The 20499-nt window shown below is 40.8% G+C and overlaps 2 protein-coding genes across 2 annotated transcripts in view; both read right to left on the reverse strand.

Annotated features, from left to right (window-relative positions):
* Window positions 1-386: 386 nt before the first annotated feature.
* LOC132563650 (protein Wnt-2b-like) lies at window positions 387-15730 on the reverse strand. The gene is made up of 4 exons (XM_060228389.1): window positions 15688-15730; window positions 8172-8449; window positions 4440-4704; window positions 387-640 (listed from the first exon to the last, which is right to left on the reverse strand). Exons 1-4 carry the CDS (start codon window positions 15728-15730, stop codon window positions 387-389), a joined length of 840 nt encoding a protein of 279 aa, XP_060084372.1.
* An 18-nt stretch (window positions 15731-15748) lies between these two features.
* The window catches only part of LOC132563651 (E3 ubiquitin-protein ligase rnf213-alpha-like), an 82222-nt gene continuing 77471 nt past the window's right edge, over window positions 15749-20499 (reverse strand). Inside the window, exons 44-45 of the mRNA XM_060228390.1 lie at window positions 17675-17834; window positions 15749-15826 (exon numbers count right to left, since the gene is read on the reverse strand). Of these exons, the coding sequence (XP_060084373.1) occupies window positions 15749-15826; window positions 17675-17834 (238 nt within the window). The remainder of the gene's footprint in view (window positions 15827-17674; window positions 17835-20499) is intronic.

Below are 20499 nucleotides of genomic sequence, written 5' to 3' on the forward strand. Positions count from 1 at the left end.
TTATTTCATTTTTTCCTTATAAAAAGAATTTTCGTCGTAAATGACCTATGTTGTCATCAAAGGTAACATATTGAAACAACAAATGTTTATAGCAAAAATGACTCCAAAGATGGACATGTTCATACATGACAGGTGGAGGTGAAAAGTATAAGTACCCATATCCTATAAAAGTATGTTGGTCTACACGAGAGACATTGACTGCAACCATAAAACCACTAGTGTGTTATACATCACCCATTCCGAAATGTTCATCTTTCAGTGAGGTACCGTCGTGATAAGTCGTCCAGATTTCGTATAAAACAAGACTGATATGGATGAGTCAGTCTCTTCTGTATCATATCATTCCATAGATCTTGCATAGACCGGAAGTCACAAACCGGAAGCACTTATTTGTATCTACGCCACGAGCGCCTTTGCGCAGGGCGAGACATAACGGGATTTGGTCCTTTACAAGTATGAATATCAACCCAGCGTCGACACTCCTTACATTTCACGTGGCAACACCAATGAAATTTACACTCGCATTTCTCAACTAACATGACGGTTTTTGTGTCGTATCCACGCCCACAACACATTATGTCACATCCGTCTGTCCCCATCGATGTCTTGTTACATGTCCGTCCTGCAGTTCCAAATGATCCTGAAACAAAACAAGTTTCAGGAAAATGAACAGTATCAAATGGCTTCCAAATTAAATGCGTTGAAAAAAAAAGTATTCTTGAAATCCGGAAACGGTTAGATATAAAGGAATTATATGGTCGTAGGTAGTATCTAAAATGTTTTAATCGAAAAATATATTTTAATTTTGATAATTAAAATAATAGCACAGGTTTATTTTGAACATATTATATTGTATCAAATAGATACAATAAGGATCTGGCACCATTTTTCCAACTTATGCCAAGCCCTCTCCTAAAAACGATACCCAACACCTAAATACTTACACCGTCAAGCTGACATCAATCTTTATATTATCGATTTTTAAGGGAAAATTGGTATGGTAGAGATGGGGCGCTAAGAAAAAAGGAAAAGTGTGTAGAGGGGAAAAAGTGGAGGTTTTCTTCATGTTCACTTTTGAAGAATAAAACCGAAGCGTTGAACAGTTTAATAAACAATGTTATTGGTTGAGTGAATCTTTCCCGACTCATCAGGCACTAGTTTACCTTCCTCCGTTTCATTTGTTCGACTTTTACGGTACGATATTGTTAAACATTGAGTTGTTTTATACCAGAGTCGCAACAATTAACCGATACTTGTACCTCACTAAGTAGACCGGGTACATCTACCACACTTCCTTATATGTCGCCAGCTGTTTCAGTGATAACATCAATAATTAACCAATACTTGTACCTCACTAAGTAGACCGGGTACACCTATCACGCTTCCTTATATGTCGCCAGCTGTCCGGGTACACCTACCACACTTCCTTATATGTCGCCAGCTGTTTCAGTGATAACATCATACCAATAAATTATTCGGAAAGTTAACAATGCCTAGATAAATCAAAATGACGTATAATTAATCTAGATACATAAACTAGACATGTATTAATAGAAAGATTAGTGAACGGCCTCTCGTCTCAGTGAACACGTGCTTTACATGTCGTAAGAATTACGCGCATGAATGTGTATGTATTTTCCGTGTGGTGGGTGGCATGTGTATAAGCTGTAAACTGACTTATAGTAGGGTGATATTGATAGAAAATCCTCTCTTTTGTTATCTCAGATAAGATTCAAACAGTTTTTTCCGCCAGTGTCATGTCTCGTGAAAACAACCATTCCTCCTATAAGAAAAACTTATACTACAACAGGTGTTTCCAAACAGGTATATTATCATATAGTGAACTCCTTCCTAGTAAAAGAAATATTTATAAGGAAGATGGCATGTTGCTTTTTAAAACAAAAGTGTGATATTTCACATCCCCTGATTAAGGTGCTAGTATGAGTTGTGACAGTCGTTAATCGGCGTGTTTTAACTGTTACGTAGGAGAGATCACCGACGAATGCTGACACATTTCGCTCTGATTTTGTGTATACAGTTTTTTATCATACATCTGTCATGTTTCAGTGATGGGGTTTAATAACTCCTACGGATAATGTTTACTGTAGTGACGCGAGCAAGGTAAACAAGTCAGTAGCAGACACTATAAAACATAGCCAGTCTGTGTCTGGTCGAATTTTCATGTGTTCTTGCACGCCGTTGTCAGTATTTTCTAACAATTTACACAAGTATTGACAACGATATCAAAGTGTAGAGAAAAAAAGAAAAAAAAAGAAAACAAAAAACAATAGATACCTGTTCTCTCTAACTTCCTTGGTGATTTTCATACATACATAACACAGCTTTCTTCTGTCTCTGAACAGGTGTTGACAGTATAACGAAGCCAAACTACTGTATACCAGTGTAGTTTTAACACATTTAGGAACATGACATTGCTTACTTGGATTGACCAAGATTTACATCTATCGACTTATGAAGCAGAAGACGCTAATATTCCCGGAACACCCGGTCTTATTCATCTAGAACTGTGTCCGAGGTCTCCATGTTTATCAATATTTCCCCTAGATTTATCAAATTTGTGTTTGAAATAAGATTTTGTTGATATAGCGATATTTTGTTTGTTTGTCGTTGTTTATGAAACACGGATGTCCTACTAAATAGGAACTTCATTATTTCGTTAGACCTCGTTTGTTCCAGTATCCAGGATCAAGGTTCGCGCTGTATTAAGTCGGATTTTTTGCATACGCCTTGTTGACCGTCTGACAGAAAGTTTAACAACACAAGTATAAAAAAGTAAAGATGAACTAGCCGTCAAATATCCGTACGCGCTAACACTGATGGTGATGAATTAGGCCCAACAGACATGTTGAAAATGAGACGACCGATTTACCATTTGTTTACTGATAGAGATAGATTCTGAGAGAGACTGAAAAACGAACCGCAAATAATGTTCTTTCTCTTAATTTACACCATGGTGAATTGATTGTTAGAATGGTTCAGGACATCAACTGACATTCCACAGATAAATCGACTACTGATATGATTATGTTTAGACATATTGTTTCTGTCCTAAAGTAGGGTTTACGACACTCCTTTTTCATCTTATCTCCAACACGGCACTCCTATCTGATGGTTAGAATGGAATCTGTCTCATTCATCTCTGCGTTTGATTATAAATCAAGGTTTATGGGAGTTTTAATTACATAAAAAAACTAAGTTTTGAAACGGAAACGTAAGTTACGGGTAAATAATCTACGGGTGTGAACCCGGACTCATAAAACAAGTATAATAGTGTTAAACTCTAAAAATATTTTCGAATGTTTAAACAAATCGTCTGGTTCTGAATTTATTTCCTCTCGAGAAGCAATTTCCGTTATAAATTATTCATTTAATATATTTTTTTCTCCTCGTAAATTGAACGCGAAAATAAATCTCGCGAAAATGAATGAATTTTCATTATATCGTGATAACCTGTATGCTTTGTATTACTCATAAGATATACACATACACTCGTAGTTATGTACAACTATACAGAGAGTCCACAGTGACATCTATAGAACACATATTATGTTGACTTGGCTACTGTAAAAGTTTTTTCCCGATGGTTCAAATTTGATCTATTTTACCAACGACTTGAAGCAAAAAACCCATTTTTATGGATTTTAGGAAACTGACTACATATTCCTCTATACTGGTTACTTTTTCAGAGTATCTATTTTTGCGCGATTTAACAAAACCCTTCATCCATGATACCACTTTACATAGATTTAGAGTATTTACATGTTATATTCTAGGGTATAACTCCGAGGCTGTTTTAGTAGTTCAGAGATTCACTTAATTTAAATTTGGTGCTGAAAAGAGTGGAGATACATTTTTTTCTAAGGTGAGTATTAAAATGCCAATCAATTTTAGTAACGGACGTTTTACCCTGATCAAATTACCCATAATGCTGTATAACCTCGTCAATGTCCGCCAGCTTCCCCGCGAGAGTGAAACGGATAGTTTGTATTAGCTTTGTAAAGAGGCGATAGAGGACGCTGTGAACACGGGAACAAAGATGTCTACTTTTTCTAATGTTTGTTTAAATTTTCACTCAGTCTGAGGCATTATCATTAAATAGACAGAAATTCTATCGCCCGTTTAAGAAGTGTTTTGTATCGAAACGATATAAATAACTTGTGATTAAAATGCAAAGCGTCTTCCATCGCGACAATTTAACGTTTTTGTCTGGAGTTGTTTTAGATATGTTTACTGTCGTGGTGCATCACTTCCATTGATTTTAAAACCTTCAAGTGTCGTCTGTCAACATCTCAGAACCGGGACCATTCGTTTCGCATTGTACTGAGTCATTTTTAGACACCTGATGTGGAATGGTGTTTTGTCCAAGGAGAGCAAGCAATGAGAAAACAATGTATTTGTGGATACTGGCGACAGCTTACCCATTCCGGAGTCTGTAAAACAATAATCCGGCGACTCCTCTAGGTACACTAGGTCCTTGCGGGTAGGGCGTTTGTAGTTCCGGTTAGCCACTATTAGCCCAGACCCTTCTTGGTTGATCATGACCTGTGTGGCCCCGTTGTATTTCATTTTTAAATATTCACCAACACGTTTAAATTGTTGCATAGCCAGCCAACATGTACGAACGGTGCAAGCGCCGCTAACACCATGACATTTACACTCTAACTTCATAAACCGCTTCACCGCCTGAAAAAGACAATTATATTACAAAAGACAAGTTATAACGGAACACCGATATGGCAGTTTAAAATGGACAAAAACAAGAGCTGGTTGGTGAAAACACAATTAAAACCAAAAAAAAAAAAAATACCGGCATGCCAACAGAATTTGAATTCAAACTCAAATTTGATGATACTAGCGCCATTTGGGCCGACACACATAACCCTGTACATTCTATAATGTAGTATTGCAGTATTTTGTTACCCGTCATATGCAGTCAGCTACTACCAAGATGTTCCAAATGTCTAACGCCATTTATGTAATAGTTAGGTGATGTTAATATTTTGAGCTAGTCGTTATTGTTTAATATATCTCAGAAAGTAAACTTGATATTCATGAAATTAAGCTTTACCAAAGACTTAAAGAAGAATGGACACAGTCAATTCAAACGAAATCATGACGTTGTTTCGCTCGTGGTATTACTTTTCATTACTGCGACCTTTGTACAATCACAGGCCGGCCGATAACCACCGTACTGTTGAACTAAAGTCTTCCAGCTTTGTCATATCCTATTTGATAGCTTTATTCGAATCTAAATCTCAAGATTTCACCGACCAATGTTTTTATTCCCGAGTTGTCTCCTCGTTACACTGTAAGCCCAAACCACCGATGGGAGCCCTATGACGAACTAGCTGTATGATGATGTTAACCTCATTATTTAGCGAAATACCATGTCGAATTCTAAATTCTATATTTGTCTTTTGTACATTCCTTTTATCAGCATAATTATCACTTACATTGTGTTATAGGAAATATAACTTAGAAAATATTATAGAAGTAAAACTTACAGTGTGTTATAGAAGTATAACTTACAGTGTGTTATAGAAGTATAACTTATAGCGTGTTATAGGAGTATAACTTACAGTGTGTTACAGGAGTATAACTTACAGTGTATTACAGGAGTATAACTTACAGTGTGTTATAGGAGTATAACTTATAGCGTGTTATAGGAGTATAACTTACAGTGTGTTACAGGAGTATAACTTACAGTGTGTTACAGGAGTATAACTTACAGTGTGTTACAGGAGTATAACTTACAGTGTGTTATAGGAGTATAACTTACAGTGTGTGTTACAGTATAAGTATAACTTACAGTGTGTTACAGGAGTATAACTTACAGTGTGTTATAGGAGTATAACTTACAGTGTGGTACAGGAGTATAACTTACAGTGTGTTATAGGAGTATAACTTACAGTGTGGTACTGGAGTATAACTTACAGTGTGTTACAGGAGTATAACTTACAGTGTGTTACAGGAGTATAACTTACAGTGTGTTATAGGAGTATAACCTACAGTGTGTTACAGGAGTATAACTTACAGTGTGTTATAGGAGTATAACTTACAGTGTGTTACAGGAGTATAACTTACAGTGTGTTACAGGAGTATAACTTACAGTGTGTTACAGGAGTATAACTTACAGTGTGTTACAGGAGTATAACTTACAGTGTGTTACAGGAGTATAACTTACAGTGTGTTACAGGAGTATAACTTACAGTGTGTTACAGGAGTATAACTTACAGTGTGTTACAGGAGTATAACTTACAGTGTGTTACAGGAGTATAACTTACAGTGTGTTACAGGAGTATAACTTACAGTGTGTTACAGGAGTATAACTTACAGTGTGTTACAGGAGTATAACAGTGTTACAGTGTGTTACAGTGTGTCAGGAGTATAACTTACAGTGTGTTATAGGAGTATAACTTATAGCGTATTATAGGAGTATAACTTACAGTGTGTTACAGGAGTATAACTTACAGTGTGTTACAGGAGTATAACTTACAGTGTGTTATAGGAGTATAACTTACAGTGTGTTACAGGAGTATAACTTACAGTGTGTTACAGGAGTATAACTTACAGTGTGTTACAGGAGTATAACTTACAGTGTGTTATAGGAGTATAACTTACAGTGTGTTAGGAGTATAACTTACAGTGTGTTATAGGAGTATAACTTACAGTGTGTGTGTTACAGTGTGTTACAGGAGTATAACTTACAGTGTGTTACAGGAGTATAACTTACAGTGTGTTACAGGAGTATAACTTACAGTGTGTTACAGGAGTATAACTTACAGTGTGTTACAGGAGTATAACTTACAGTGTGTTATAGGAGTATAACTTACAGTGTGTTATAGGAGTATAACTTACAGTGTGTTACAGGAGTATAACTTACAGTGTGTTACAGGAGTATAACTTACAGTGTGTTATAGGAGTATAACTTACAGTGTGTTACAGGAGTATAACTTACAGTGTGTTACAGGAGTATAACTTACAGTGTGTTACAGGAGTATAACTTACAGTGTGTTACAGGAGTATAACTTACAGTGTGTTATAGGAGTATAACTTACAGTGTGTTATAGGAGTATAACTTACAGTGTGTTACAGGAGTATAACTTACAGTGTGTTATAGGAGTATAACTTACAGTGTGGTACAGGAGTATAACTTACAGTGTGTTACAGGAGTATAACTTACAGTGTGTTATAGGAGTATAACTTACAGTGTGTTATAGGAGTATAACTTACAGTGTGTTATAGGAGTATAACTTACAGTGTGTTATAGGAGTATAACTTACAGTGTGTTACAGGAGTATAACTTACAGTGTGGTACAGGAGTATAACTTACAGTGTGGTACAGGAGTATAACTTACAGTGTGTTACAGGAGTATAACTTACAGTGTGTTACAGGAGTATAACTTACAGTGTATAACAGGAGTATAACTTACAGTGTGTTATAAGAGTATAACTTACAGTGTATTACAGGAGTATAACTTACAGTGTTGTACTGGAGTATAACTTACAGTGTGTTATGGGAGTATAACTTACAGTGTATAACAGGAGTATAACTTACAGTGTGGTACTGGAGTATAACTTACAGTGTGTTATAGGAGTATAACTTACAGTGTGTTACAGGAGTATAACTTACAGTGTGTTACAGGAGTATAACTTACAGTGTGTTATAGGAGTATAACTTACAGTGTGTGTACAGTGTGTTATAGGAGTATAACTTACAGTGTGTTACAGGAGTATAATTTTACAGTGTGTTACAGGAGTATAACATTAAGTGTGTTGACAGGTTAGTATAACTTACATTGTGTTTTGTAATTGGACAGCGCTGGACGTGTCTGTTGGACAGTATGCTCGGTATTCTGGACACATTCCACAGACTACTATAACTATGAAGGGAACAAATCCTAGCTTTCCTTATTTTTTTCTATTCATTTAAAATTTCACCATAAAGCATCCATATAAGGATTAAGTATTAAACTGTCTTTTTGGTTTTTCCCTCGTGCTTTTCAGAGAATACAGCCATGTCATATTATCGTATAACACAGTTTATAACGAGAATGAAGACGATCAGTATAGAGAGAGAATGAAGGAAGGATTCGGGAATGACATGTTTTACGTTATGAGACTGAAATCTGAATACTTTTCGTCCTTACCCGTCGTCCGGCGCGGTTGTTATGGAGATTCATCAAAGCCCGTGAATCCTTGATTTTCTTTTCCCTGGCATCTATGAACATCCTGGAGAAGTAACTGCCCCACCGCACATTGTCGCTACAGCCTCCCCACTCAAAAGGACCCTTCCGGTCCGCACTGTTTCCGATTTTGTTGGGATCGCAACCGCATTGATTCAGTTCCCCTTTACTGCAAGCACGTGTAATAGAATGCACGACCCCAGCTGATGATATGGAATACACGAATGACGCCTCACGTGTACCTATATATAGAAACATTTAAAGATAATTTTGAACTAATTGAAAACAGAATAGAACACATATAATATATTCTGTCAAAGAGAAATATTAAGAACTCGATTCGATCAAATTGAAACAGTATATTTACAATGGCATCACTTAAAACGCCATGGATTATCTAAATATTAATCTTCCTAACTATTCTCGTTTGACCTCCTACTTGAGGTTTTTTAATGTAAAACCAATTTTCATGATGTAATACTTACCATAACTTTAGTATGCAAATACAGTACCTACACCCATCTTTGTATCCCAACAACAAAAGATTCAAAAGAAAAACAATCCCGCCCTCCCTACGATCCATGAGCCATCACGACAGGAACGCAGAGTGATCTCCCTTCCTCTAATAACCTTTATGGCGTAAACCCCACAGAGGGGCAGCCAGGCAGATAAGGAAGAGGGGAGGATAGGGTGGGACTCCATAAAGTTATGGTAAGTATTACATCATGAAAATTGGTTTTACATTAAAAAACCTCAATTTCATTTCAGTAATAATTACCATAACTTTAGTATGCGAATTCGTCTTACCGTAGTGGTGACTAGAAGCCAGGCAGCCCCTTCAGCACAACCAAAGTAGTAGGGAGGGAGAACAGAGTGCTAAAGTGAAGGAAGGGACCTCTCTGTGAAAGAGCAGGTGTACCCACATGCCGCCGTACGGAAAGACATGGCCCGGGGCTAACGAGGAGGCCCAGCCACTGACTATGCCACCACCAAAGGTCCCAATGATACAGGCCTTCTGAGTGGGAAGCTAGGGATCACAGATAAAAATCTGTTAAGGTATCCCTGCCCTGCCAGAATACTGCAGACATGACCTCCTGAAAGGAGGACTCATTGAGAGAAGGGCCCAGGATGAAGCAAGGGCCCTGACCTCGTGAGACCGCGCTTTCACTCTCGCCCGAGCCAGATCATCAAAATGCTCGTAAGCATACTAAATCACCTGGCAAACCCACCTGGAAACCGACTGGGAGGAGATATCTCGTTGCCCCTGTTTAATGGGCAAAACAGACGGGATCGAGAGCCCCGCCCCCCCCTGGTTTTATCAAGATAAAACCTAAGAGCCCGACAAGGACAAAGCAACCTATCTCGCTCCTCCGAGCTAGTCACAGCCAGGATCCTGATGGGATCGTGCGAGAACCCCGGAACCTGATTCTTCGCTAAAAACAACTCTATTCATAGCAAAGCCTCTGATTAGGGCAGAAAGAGAGGAGGACTAACCGATCTCCTTCCTGCCATAACAAGCAAGAACTCTGGCAATAGCTGTACGATAGCCAGCAATAGTGCCAGGTGGCAGATAGCGGTACCTAAACAGAGAGATTAGGAATTCCGCAATCAAATGCAGAGGCTTCGAATGAATAAGCTTCCTTGCCGACACACCAATCACAGAAGATCATCCAACGTGACTGGTAGACGGCAGAAGAGGAAGCCCTGATTGATTGCTCAATGCAATCGGACACCTCTTGAGAAAAGCCTGCCTTGGCGTGGCTTCCAGAGATAGCCTCAGCGCGTGAAGGTGGAGGATCTCTGGTCAAGAGTGTGTCGTTCTGGGCCAAGGCTGGCGAAGGAGATTCGGTCTGGTGGGGAGAGCCAAGGGCTCCTCCACCAGAAACGACAAGAGCTCCTGAAACCAAGCTTGCCTCGGCCACAGAGGGGCTCTCAGAAGTAAGGAGCAGTGATGCTCCCAGAACTTCTGTAGAACCCTGCCCACCAGGTTGAAGGGAGGGAATGCATATGCATACGTCCCTTCCTATTCCAGAGAAAGGGCGTCCACAGCCCACGCCTTACGGTCTGGGACCGGGGAGACGAAGGTTAGCAGCTGGTTGTTCAGGGAAGTGGCAAACAGGTCTATAATAGGTCTGTCCCACGCCTGACAATTCCCCTTGAAAATCAAGGGACACAGCTGCCATTCCGTCAACACCGGCTGGTGGCGCCTGGAGAGTGGCCACCAACACACTCAGCCTGCCAGAAAGATGCTTGACCGCTATGGTCAACTGCATGTCCTGGCAGAGAAGATGGATGTGGATGGAGAGGGCACACAGGACATGAGACCTGGTGGCCCCTGTCTCTCCAGATACGCGACAACTGTTGTCGGTAGCCACACTTTGGACTGCAGGATACCCCTAAAGGACTGCAGAGCCAAATGAACAGTGTCATCTCGAGTACACTGATGTGCTCCGAGAGTTATTCGCCAGACCACTCCCCCATCGAGGTAAGCTCACATTCCTGTCATGAACGCGTCCATGAACAGGATCATAGAGGGGATAGGCTTGGTCAGAGGTACCCCGTGGAAAACGTTCTCCTGAATGGTCCACCAGCAAGAGAACTCCCTGACCGACTGGGTAAGCGGGATCCAGGCCTCCTGGATGACGGAACCCAGTCAGACAGGAGGAACATCTGGAGAGGTCCGATGTGAATCCTCCCTAGGGGGACCACATATGCCAAGGAGTTGAGATACCCCAGAAAACTGAGGAACCAATGTACCTGGACAAGTGACCAAGTGATGAAAGTCAGAGCCAGAGCCCTGACCTTCTCAAACTTCTCCAGAGGTGGAAGGGCTAAGCCCCGAACCATGTCAAAATGGTTCCCCAGGAAGAAGAAGTCCTAATATGAAGGAACCTCTGACTTCTCTCTGGAAGGAATGAAGCCGACTCTGAGCAAGAGTTTCAGGACCAGACGAGTGTCCTTCACTAACGATTCCCACACCAAAAGAGGCATGAGGGAGTCGTCGAAATAGATGTGGACGTCTATTCTGCAGGAGTGAAGGAAACACCAGCAGCAACTTGGTGAACACCAAAGGAGCTGTCGTGAGCCCCAAGGGCATCTCTGCCTTGGCAGCATGGTCCCTACTTCCTCCTGGAGCACCCGTGCCCTTTCTGAATCCCCGGGAGGAGGAAAGAAACAAAAACGGCCAGGAGGTGAGGGACGAATCCTGAAGAAGGGGAATACCTAGACCCTCCCTGACCACCGACAAAAGCCCAAGCGTCCTCTGTAATATCCTGCCACTAGGAAAGGAAAGCAGAGAGACGTCCGCCCACAGGGAGTTCCGGATGGGGCAGATCGAGCCCCTGCCAGACCAGAGAATCGTCTGCCCACCCGGAGCCTGAGCCTGCAGGAGAAGGACATGAGCCCGGGAAAGGAGAACCACCGTCCACCCGGCCATACCCTTCGCCTTTCGCGGCCAAGAAGCAGAAATAGTCAGGAACCCTTCTTCTTGCCCCCAGGAGGTTTCTTACCCTTCCTACCCTTCCCCTTGTTGCCGTTGAAGTGAGGTTGGGACTTGGGCTGTGCAGAAAACTGAGCAGCCGAAGACTTCGCCTTCTTCTTAGGAGGCACTGACCCCTGCGAGGCACTGGCCTTCTCAGCCTGAAACCTCTTCACCAGAAGTGCTGAGGCGACCGAGTCCTCCTTCATATCCTTCTGAACCCAAGGAAGAGCTCCCCTGAACAGGGTAGAGCCCTAGAAGGGGGCATTCAACAAGCGGAAACGGTAGGGTTACTGGACTGGGCGGAATTTCAGAACTGAAAACTGCCTAGCCAACACGGCATTGACGAGCAGAGAACCTGCAAGGCTGCCGTGTCCTGTATGTCGGCTGTTCTGTCTCGGATAACCGACACTCAGGCAAATCGGATACCCTGTATAGACAAACTGTCAGGAAGTCTATGTATGACAGAACTTGGATGGAGAGGTGCAACATTCTCTCCATCCTGTGGTGCTCTTTGGGATCGAGCACCACCTGGTCCACTGATTTGCCGGGCCAGGCAGCCAGCTGTCTCAACTCCAGCTGTGCTGGTTGAGAGGCCAGCTGCCCATCATGTGTGGCATAGTCGGAAGCTGAAGCCTCCGACAATTCACCAACACTGAGCTGCAGACCGACAAACCCGAGAGCACGGGTAGAGAAGGAGTCCTTCTCTAAAACCGGAGCCCGGGCCGTGGCCAGAACCGAAGACATGATATTGCCTTCTGGCAGAGACCGATCTGAGCGAACGGAAGCCCGAGGAGCCACCAGGGAACCCAGAAGGATGGTGGATTCAGGCGCCGACGATGCTGAGGCGGTGGGCAAACCTCCGCCCTGAGAATCCGGGAGATGTTGGCCCGGAGGACCCGCATCCCAGAAAGCACATGCTGAGCCTCAGCTTCAGCAGTCTCAGGGCCATCTTCCCCTTGTGAACCCTCTTGGCCCAAGAGAAAGATGAATGACATCGTCTTCCTCTGCCGAGCCCGCACCCTCGATGTCCATCTCCTCCTCAATAGAGACCGAAGTCCCCTTGGGAGGAACAGGGGCCGCCAGAGGAGCCATCTCCGCAGAGGGGAACTCCTCTTTATGGCATTTGGACGCAGCGCGACCAACAGCTGTAGCTGTAGGCTTGGGTCGGAGACCCGAAGCCGACCCCTGGGAACAGGAGACCGACGGGTCCGCGCTGGAGGCGGAAGTCCTTAAGGTCTGGCAAACCTTTATAGGACCGGCCAACAAGGCCCCCGAAGTAGCAGAACATTGGGGGGATTCCGCACTGCTATAACATCTCCTAGAGGAGAGACCAACCCCTATGGGTTCCACGAGTGAAGACCCATGGGGTACCTATATATATACAATACAATACCTATATATATACAATACAATACCTATATATATACAATACAATACCTATATATACAATACAATACCTATATATACAATACAATACCTATACCTATATATACAATACTATAATACCTATACAATACCAATACAATACCTATACCTATATATACAATACAATACATATATATATTCAATACAATACATATATATACAATACAATACCTATATATACAATACCTATACCTATATATACAATACAATACATATATATATACAATACAATGTATATTAAAACCCCCTGGGAAACCAGTCCTTACTTGTGTATAATCCTGATCACTTGGGAAGCTGCTACCAAATATGGTGATAGCTTTTTGTGACACCAGGATTAGTGTAGAATTGTCAATGCCCGTAGCCACAGACAATCCTGACGACTTTCACTGATTTTGAATAAAACATGGAAACAGTTAATATCTATCGTATCAGTTAATAAAAAATTATATTGATATAAAAAGACAAAGCAAGAGGCACATAGACCTTAATGGTCCTTAAACACCTATATATGATTAGGAATACTGAAGAATATTTTAACAGAGAGGCCCAATAGCCTGAATCACTCATTTGCTCTACAGCTTACAAAAACAAATTGTTGGTTACCATAAATCAATTTCTGCAAAATTGAAATGGTAAACAAGAAAGCAAATACACAGACTACCATGTGCAAACCAATTCACATAGTGAGAAATCTGTAATGTCGGCAATTAACCCTTGTGACCTGTATATCAAGGTGATTATCTTGAAAAATCTCCATAGCCCTTCATTGCAGAGTTATACAAATCCATTATCAGCACCCTGTATCTTTTATTTGGTTACTGAGAAAAAGTGAGGATTTTAACACAGTTTTGACCTGTGTGACCTTGTAAGTGAGTCAATTTCATTCATTTGAACAAATGTAGTAGCCCTTCATGTGAGTATGCTACAAGCCAAATATCAGTATGCTTGGCCTTTTGGTTATGGAGAACAATTTCAACTTAGAAAGTTTATGAACAGTGCATCACTTGACATCACTTAAAATCAGACCCAGACTACACCTATACTTTAGTGCATTTACCTGTCATTTGTGATCCTTGTCAACTAGGCATAGATAAGGCCTTGTCTAAAGATTGCATGTAATTAAAACGAATCCTTTGTAAAGGGGGCCTGCATGAGACTACACAAGGTACAGGGTATTTACCTGTCCTTTATGCCCTTGTCAGACAAACCTGGACCAGCCCATGCCTTTGTGTCTCCTGTAAGGCAGGCCTGGATGAGACCATGCCAGAAGTTAGGGTATTTACCTGTCGTTTGTGTCCACTGTAAGGCAGGCCTGGATCAGACCATGCCTGAAGTGTAGGGTATTTACCTGTTGTTTGTGTCCCCTGTAAGGCAGGCCTGGATCAGACCATGCCAGAAATTAGGGTATTTACCTGTCGTTTGTGTCCACTGTAAGGCAGGTCTGGATCAGACCATGCCTGAAGTGTAGGGTATTTACCTGTTGTTTGTGTCCCCTGTAAGGCAGGCCTGGATCAGACCATGCCTGAAGTGTAGGGTATTTACCTGTCGTTTGTGTCCACTGTAAGGCAGGTAATTATGCCTGAAGTGTAGGGTATTTACCTTTTGTTTGTGTCCCCTGTAAGGCAGGCCTGGATCAGACCATGACTGAAGTGTAGGGTATTTACCTATTGTTTGTGTCCCCTGTAAGGCAGGCCTGGATCAGACCATGACTGAAGTGTAGGGTATTTACCTGTTGTTTGTGTCCCCTGTAAGGCAGGCCTGGATGAAACCATGCCTGAAGTGTAGGGTATTTACCTATTGTTTGTGTTCCCTGTAAGGCAGGCCTGGATCAGACCATGTCTGAAGTGTAGGGTATTTACCTGTTGTTTGTGTCCCCTGTAAGGCAGGTCTGGATCAGACCATGCCTGAAGTGTAGGGTATTTACCTGTTGTTTGTGTCCCCTGTAAGGCAGGCCTGGATCAGGCCATGCCAGAAGTGTAGAGTATTTACCTGTTGTTTGTGTCCCCTGTAAGGCAGGCCTGGATCAGACCATGCCAGAAGTGTAGAGTATTTACCTGTTGTTTGTGTCCCCTGTAAGGCAGGCCTGGATCAGACTATGCCTGAAGTGTAGGGTATTTACCTGTTGTTTGTGTCCCCTGTAAGGCAGGTCTGGATCAGACCATGCCTGAAGTGTAGGGTATTTACCTGTTGTTTGTGTCCCCTGTAAGGCAGGCCTGGATCAGGCCATGCCAAAAGTGTAGAGTATTTACCTGTTGTTTGTGTCCCCTGTAAGGCAGGCCTGGATCAGACCATGCCTGAAGTGTAGGGTATTTACCTGTCGTTTGTGTCCACTGTAAGGCAGGTCTGGATCAGACTATGCCTGAAGTGTAGGGAATTTACCTATTGTTTGTGTCCCCTGTAAGGCAGGCCTGGATCAGACCATGACTGAAGTGTAGGGTATTTACCTGTTGTTTGTGTCCCCTGTAAGGCAGGCCTGGATCAGGCCATGCCAAAAGTGTAGAGTATTTACCTGTTGTTTGTGTCCCCTGTAAGGCAGGCCTGGATCAGACCATGACTGAAGTGTAGGGTATTTACCTGTTGTTTGTGTCCCCTGTAAGGCAGGCCTGGATGAAACCATGCCAGAAGTGTAGAATATTTACCTGTCGTTTGTGTCCCCTGTAAGGCAGGCCTGGATGAGACCAGCTGGTGAACAATCAGGATCAAAATGCTTTCGCTGCAACCATATAGAATTAGTAATATGTAAGATATAAATATGCCTTGATATAAATGAATTATTTTGTGTATAAATTTAACAGTTATCAGTATGTTAATTTGAGGTCAACACTTGAACTAGCCTGAGAGCTAATAACCAATCATTTCTCTCTATTTACATATGATTTAAAACATAGCTTGGATATTATACAAGAACTTTCAATTAATCTAATAAACTTATGGCTATAATATAAGAGTTGTATAATAAATTTGTGTCTGTTGTTATTTGAAATGAGTACGATAAAGGCACCAGACATTCTTTTGATGGAATACTGATAATATCAGCCTTGTGATCACTCATTCATAATACATTGGTGATTTCAGGGGAAAAATTTAAACCCATATACTCGGTATATAAAGTTTTTCCAAATTTCTAGGGTGTAAATTTTGTCACCTGGTTAAACCACATGAAGCTGATTGAAAAATGATATATTTTACAACAATTAATGATAGTGTCTACCACCTCATCAATGTTCTCCTTCTTGTCTCATCCTGGGTGAGTCTAAATAAACCTATACCAATGGTGGTAAGATAGGAATATCTGACCTATTCTGCACCATTTACGTAATTCTTAATACTATCCTTCAAAAACTAACTGAATTTGTTGAAAATGTTCCTTATCATATCCATCAGCTGAGAAAATGACAACATTACATAAAATGATGAAGCTATTTCACCCTTGACAATTATGGACCAGCATTACATGCAAAATGTAGAATGATTCAGCATGTTAGCACCAACAATGTTACTACTGTTGTTTGAAATGATGTGGCAACATTCTTTAAAACTTACTACCACAGCAGTGTAGTCTTTTCATAATTTTGAACACAATATGCATTGATCAAGTAATAATGTGACAATCCTACTTTTGTGCGTGATTAGTGTTTAACCAATCAAGTTTTCATTGATCAAAATAAAACTCCAAACCATTAAATATGGGCTTTAAAATTGTTCATCATACATGCATCCTAACTGCATTGAAAAATTATGCTGCAAGTTTAAACAGCAACACACATTGAAAAAGTAATTAAGGAAATCCTCTAACCTAACATTGATCAAACAATTAATACTGACCTTGACATAATATTGTTAAGACAATTAATACTGACCTTGACATAATATTGTTAAGACAATTAATACTGACCTTGATCTAACATTGTTTAGACAATTAATACTGACCTTAACATAATATTGTCAAGACAATTAATACTGACCTTGTTCTAACATTGTTTAGACAATTAATACTGACCTTGACCTAACATTGTTTAGACAATTAATACTGACCTTGATCTAACATTGTTTAGACAATTAATACTGACCTTGATCTAACATTGTTTAGACAATTAATACTGACCTTAACATAATATTGTTAAGACAATTAATACTGACCTTGATCTAACATTGTTTAGACAATCAATACTGACCTTGATCTAACATTTTTTAAACAATTAATACTGACCTTGATCTAACATTGTTTAGAAAATTAATACTGACCTTGACATAATATTGTTTAGACAATTAATACTGACCTTGATCTAACATTGTTTAGACAATTAATACTGACCTTAACATAATATTGTCAAGACAATTAATACTGACCTTGATCTGACATTGTTTAGACAATTAATACTGACCTTGTTCTAACATTGTTTAGACAATTAACATTGACCATGATCTGACATTGATTATACAGTTAAAACTGACCTTAACCTATACAATGATTATACATATTAAACTGACCTTGACCTAACATTGTTTAGACAATTAATACTGACCTTGACTTAACATTGTCTAGACAAATAATACTGACCTTTTCTGTGATGTTGACTGTCGTAAAAACCTGGGCAAACACATTAACAGGGTTGATATCATCCATTCCTCCAAAGTTACGCATAATGGCATGCTGCATCTGGTGCCAACTTGGCTTTTTCTTTTGTTTGTCAGCAAAGGCATACACCATTTTTAAAAGACTGAATTATCAAAACAAGAAATTTTTGAAAGGTCAAAAGGCCCTGATGAAATTTCAAGAAGGTGGAAGCAATTCATGTGAAAACACTTGCACTTGTATCTCCAAAGCCTGCAGGAAGAATGTGTACTATGTACTTATGTAATTTAATAAGATATTTGAAAACACTATGAAAATCAGTCAAAGTAACTAATATCTATTTTTGATAAGTCAGATTAAATCACTCTAAATCTGCAGCTTCAGTGACAAGATTCAGTACTAGGTTGTCTATCTCATTAGGGTTTAGTGGTCCATCAGATTCAGTACTAGGTTGTCTGTCTCATTAGGGTTTAGTGGTCCATCAGAGTGGTCCATGATTCAGTACTAGGTTGTCTATCTCATTAGGGTTTAGTGGTCCATCAGATTCAGTACTAGGTTGTCTGTCTCATTAGGGTTTAGTGGTCCATCAGATTCAGTACTAGGTTGTCTATCTCATTAGGGTTTAGTGGTCCATCAGATTCAGTACTAGGTTGTCTGTCTCATTAGGGTTTAGTGGTCCATCAGATTCAGTACTAGGTTGTCTGTCTCATTAGGGTTTAGTGGTCCATCAGATTCAGTACTAGGTTGTCTGTCTCATTAGGGTTTAGTGGTCCATCAGATGGAGTACTAGGTTGTCTATCTCAGGGTTTAGTGGTCCATCAGACTGAGTACTAGGTTGTCTGTCTCATTAGGGTTTAGTGGTCCATCAGACTGAGTACTAGGTTGTCTGTCTCATTAGGGTTTAGTGGTCCATCAGATTCAGTACTAGGTTGTCTGTCTCATTAGGGTTTAGTGGTCCATCAGATTCAGTACTAGGTTGTCTATCTCATTAGGGTTTAGTGGTCCATCAGATTCAGTACTAGGTTGTCTATCTCATTAGGGTTTAGTGGTCCATCAGATTCAGTACTAGGTTGTCTGTCTCATTAGGGTTTAGTGGTCCATCAGATTCAGTACTAGGTTGTCTGTCTCATTAGGGTTTAGTGGTCCATCAGATGGAGTACTAGGTTGTCTATCTCATTAGGGTTTAGTGGTCCATCAGACTGAGTACTAGGTTGTCTGTCTCATTAGGGTTTAGTGGTCCATCAGATTCAGTACTAGGTTGTCTATCTCATTAGGGTTTAGTGGTCCATCAGATTCAGTACTAGGTTGTCTATCTCATTAGGGTTTAGTGGTCCATCAGATTCAGTACTAGGTTGTCTGTCTCATTAGGGTTTAGTGGTCCATCAGATTCAGTACTAGGTTGTCTATCTCAGGGTTTAGTGGTCCATCAGATTCAGTACTAGGTTGTCTATCTCATTAGGGTTTAGTGGTCCATCAGATTCAGTACTAGGTTGTCTGTCTCATTAGGGTTTAGTGGTCCATCAGATTCAGTACTAGGTTGTCTGTCTCATTAGGGTTTAGTGGTCCATCAGACTGAGTACTAGGTTGTCTATCTCATTAGGGTTTAGTGGTCCATCAGATTCAGTACTAGGTTGTCTGTCTCATTAGGGTTTAGTGGTCCATCAGATTCAGTACTAGGTTGTCTATCTCATTAGGGTTTAGTGGTCCATCAGATTCAGTACTAGGTTGTCTATCTCATTAGGGTTTAGTGGTCCATCAGATTCAGTACTAGGTTGTCTATCTCATTAGGGTTTAGTGGTCCATCAGATTCAGTACTAGGTTGTCTGTCTCATTAGGGTTTAGTGGTCCATCAGATTCAGTACTAGGTTGTCTATCTCATTAGGGTTTAGTGGTCCATCAGATTCAGTACTAGGTTGTCTGTCTCATTAGGGTTTAGTGGTCCATCAGACTGAGTACTAGGTTGTCTATCTCATTAGGGTTTAGTGGTCCATCAGATTCAGTACTAGGTTGTCTATCTCAGGGTTTAGTGGTCCATCAGATTGAGTACTAGGTTGTCTGTCTCATTAGGGTTTAGTGGTCCATCAGATTCAGTACTAGGTTGTCTATCTCATTAGGGTTTAGTGGTCCATCAGATTCAGTACTAGGTTGTCTATCTCAGGGTTTAGTGGTCCATCAGATTCAGTACTAGGTTGTCTATCTCAGGGTTTAGTGGTCCATCAGATTCAGTACTAAGTTGTCTGTCTCATTAGGGTTTAGTGGTCCATCAGATGGTGTACTAGGTTGTCTATCTCATTAGGGTTTAGTGGTCCATCAGATTCAGTACTAGGTTGTCTGTCTCATTAGGGTTTAGTGGTCCATCAGATTCAGTACTAGGTTGTCTGTCTCATTAGGGTTTAGTGGTCCATCAGATGGAGTACTAGGTTGTCTATCTCAGGGTTTAGTGGTCCATCAGACTGAGTACTAGGTTGTCTGTCTCATTAGGGTTTAGTGGTCCATCAGATTCAGTACTAGGTTGTCTGTCTCATTAGGGTTTAGTGGTCCATCAGATGGAGTACTAGGTTGTCTATCTCAGGGTTTAGTGGTCCATCAGATTGAGTACTAGGTTGTCTATCTCATTAGGGTTTAGTGGTCCATCAGACTGACTGTCAGATTGGGTGCTTGAGTGGCACTTAAGTGGTAACTGTTTAACCTTTCACCCAAATTACTTTGGTTTCCTGCCACAATAGGACCCATCATACACTTCCATCCAGGCCAACAGGGGCAAGTATTAAACTTGATTCATTATTGTTGTAAAATATATAAAGTATACA

The sequence above is a fragment of the Ylistrum balloti genome, unplaced genomic scaffold, assembly GCF_031769215.1.
Source record: "Ylistrum balloti isolate Yb309-2 unplaced genomic scaffold, AGI_CSIRO_Ybal_v1 Utg371810, whole genome shotgun sequence".
NCBI classification, from domain to species: domain Eukaryota; kingdom Metazoa; phylum Mollusca; class Bivalvia; order Pectinida; family Pectinidae; genus Ylistrum; species Ylistrum balloti.